This window comes from Theobroma umbraticum, unplaced genomic scaffold (genome assembly GCF_002168275.2).
Source record: "Theobroma umbraticum cultivar Fairchild unplaced genomic scaffold, ASM216827v3 scaffold_56.0, whole genome shotgun sequence".
NCBI classification, from domain to species: domain Eukaryota; kingdom Viridiplantae; phylum Streptophyta; class Magnoliopsida; order Malvales; family Malvaceae; genus Theobroma; species Theobroma umbraticum.
In genome coordinates this window covers 1,019,436-1,021,794 of record NW_018397256.1, presented here as the reverse complement: position 1 = coordinate 1,021,794, position 2,359 = coordinate 1,019,436, and the positions used below count along the sequence as shown (strand labels likewise).

Here is a 2,359-nt window from a genome sequence, read left to right as displayed (position 1 = left end):
AATATTAATGATTAAATTATAAATGAAATATTTATATTTAAATGATTAATTACTAATATTTTAATTAAATTCTAGATTATTAATATTGAAAAAATCTAATAAAAATAAATAGTAATATAAATAATAAAGGGTGTTTTGATCTTTTTATTTTCTATTCGTTTCTTATTCTAAAATTATTGTTACCAACCAAACACTGTAATAAGTCATAATAACTATTTCTGTCTTATTTCATTCATAATACCAAATAAAGTAATAACTATTCTATTTTATTCCCACATAATAACTATTCTATTCCATTCCTACCTATTTCACTAACCAAACGTAATCTAACTATTATCTTCATCTTATAATAGGGTTATTTACCTATAAATAGGCTTTCCTTAATTCATTTATATACACACTTCAATAATATTTATTCTCTCCCCCTAAATTCTTTTTTTCCCTCTAAATACTTTATCTTATATTTCTTTTATAATTGTTCTTTTAGATTTATTTCATAACATTTATTACATATTTTTTTCTAATATTCTTTTTTAAAATTATGTTTCACAATACTTTTAAAATTATATTTTACAACAATTTCACCTATTTTGCCTCATTCTTTTTCTAATTAGTTAAAATGAATTAATTTTCAATATCATAATTTTTTTAAAAATATTTTAATATTTTATAATAATACCAAATCAGATATTAATCAAACTAAGAGCAAGTTTAAGTTGATTTAAATGCTTTCGTCGTGATTGATTATCAAAATCCCACTCCAACGCTGACAGCTGCTCTTTTTCGACTGGGTTCGACTTGGGGCAACCATTGACACCAACCCACGGATACAAGGCTCTCTCGCTCTCTTCAATTAGCTAATTCATTTGGGGAAAAGTGAAGGGACAAAGACAGCGCAATGAGTGGCGCAGTTTGGGCAGATATTGAGCGCTCCGAGAGGTAATTTCAGTGAGTAATTGATAATGTTTTTCCCCTTTTAATTAAGTTTTTTTTTTTCTTGTGTGTTATTGAAGAAATTGGTTTGGATGTTGTTATAGCCTCTTGGTTTGCTCCATGTATGAGGAGGCTGCATCATTAGCTTCCTCCGTGATAAGGCAAAGAGGCCCCAGTCTATCGATTGATGATGATTTTGAGTTGTATGAAGCGATGGAGGCCGCTGGTATGGTCTTGGTTCAGTCCTTGAAGCAACTCTCTAGGTGCCTCCCTTTTCTATCTCTTGGTTTGGTGGCAGGGAAAACGAAAAAGAAAGGCGTGATTTTTTTTTTCTTTTGGTTATAGCTGATTATGATGCTATGCAGGACATCCACCATTCTGAAAGAGCTCAAAACATTATTTGTTTCTGTTGAAGCAATCCCTGTTCAAGTTGTTCTTATTGGGTACTCTTTTCTCTCTTCTATTCATACAAAAAGCTTCTGATTTTCTGTGTTGGAACTGCTTGTTTGATCTTATGGCTTCATTTTCTAACCCGATGCTGAATCCAGCTTATTCGGTGGTCAAAATGTATAATTTTATCCCTTTCGCTCCCATCAGACTATTAGAAACTAACCCTCATCATTTTTGGTTTTGTAACAATTACTCACTCTTGAGTCTAAAACTTTGCTCCCTTCTTTCTTATGTTCTGAGGCAAGAGATGTGTCAATGGGGAATTGCCATATTTGTTTAGGTCTCACTTGTGAATGAAGTTGTACATTTTTCTCCCTTACTTGTGTTATATAAAGTCTACTTTTGAGTCATCTTTATTTTCAATTCTACCATAAACTCAAGAAAATTTAGCCTTGCGATAGGAATCCGAACCTCTCAGGCAGAGGTGCTAAATTTCCTTCCATTATGAAATTTTCAGGGCATGTTTCCAAACATCTGAAGGTTGTGCTTTTGGCGTCAGAGAATTTCTTGAGGAGTTTCTTAACAAGTGGAGTTATGTTGATGAACAATACTATGTCCTTGCTAGTGCAGAAAGAAATATGAATTTAAAGGAAGGATGTGATAGCCATTTTGTCTTGGGAATTGATAAGTATATTGAAATTGTTGAGCTGTATGCTGTCATGCTCCTTGGAACAGTTTCCAATGATGTAAATCTTGCAATCTCTTGGGTCGAGCAAGCTGCATTGCCTGAGCAAAAACGACAAGTAATATATGCTAAGTTGAATTTTCTTTATTATTCTTCCACTGTTTATTTAACTCATTTGCCTTTGTAGTACATAAATATGCTCATCTTTGTCAAGCTGTTTATGAATTAATTGCTATTTGAAATTCAGCATGATTCACATTGATGGTGGACCATGTTGACTAACTGGCTTACAAAGTTTTTAGTGTTAAATGGTGTTACTCTACATCAGTTAAATTTAGAGTTAGCTAATGG

General features: G+C 32.0%; 1 protein-coding gene across 2 annotated transcripts in view; it reads left to right on the top strand.

Moving 5' to 3' along the window:
• The first annotated feature begins 745 nt into the window (after positions 1–745).
• Positions 746–2,359, top strand: part of APEM9 (3-phosphoinositide-dependent protein kinase-1) — a 4,103-nt gene continuing 2,489 nt past the window's right edge. Inside the window, exons 1-4 of one of the 2 annotated variants that reach the window (XM_021421755.2) lie at positions 746–939; positions 1,038–1,196; positions 1,299–1,376; positions 1,841–2,126. In XM_021421755.2, coding sequence (XP_021277430.1) covers positions 899–939; positions 1,038–1,196; positions 1,299–1,376; positions 1,841–2,126 — 564 coding nt within the window. In that variant the 5' untranslated portion in view covers positions 746–898. Of the gene's footprint in view, positions 949–1,037; positions 1,197–1,298; positions 1,377–1,840; positions 2,127–2,359 lie in introns of both variants that reach the window. The other variant, XM_021421756.2, reaches the window with a different exon arrangement.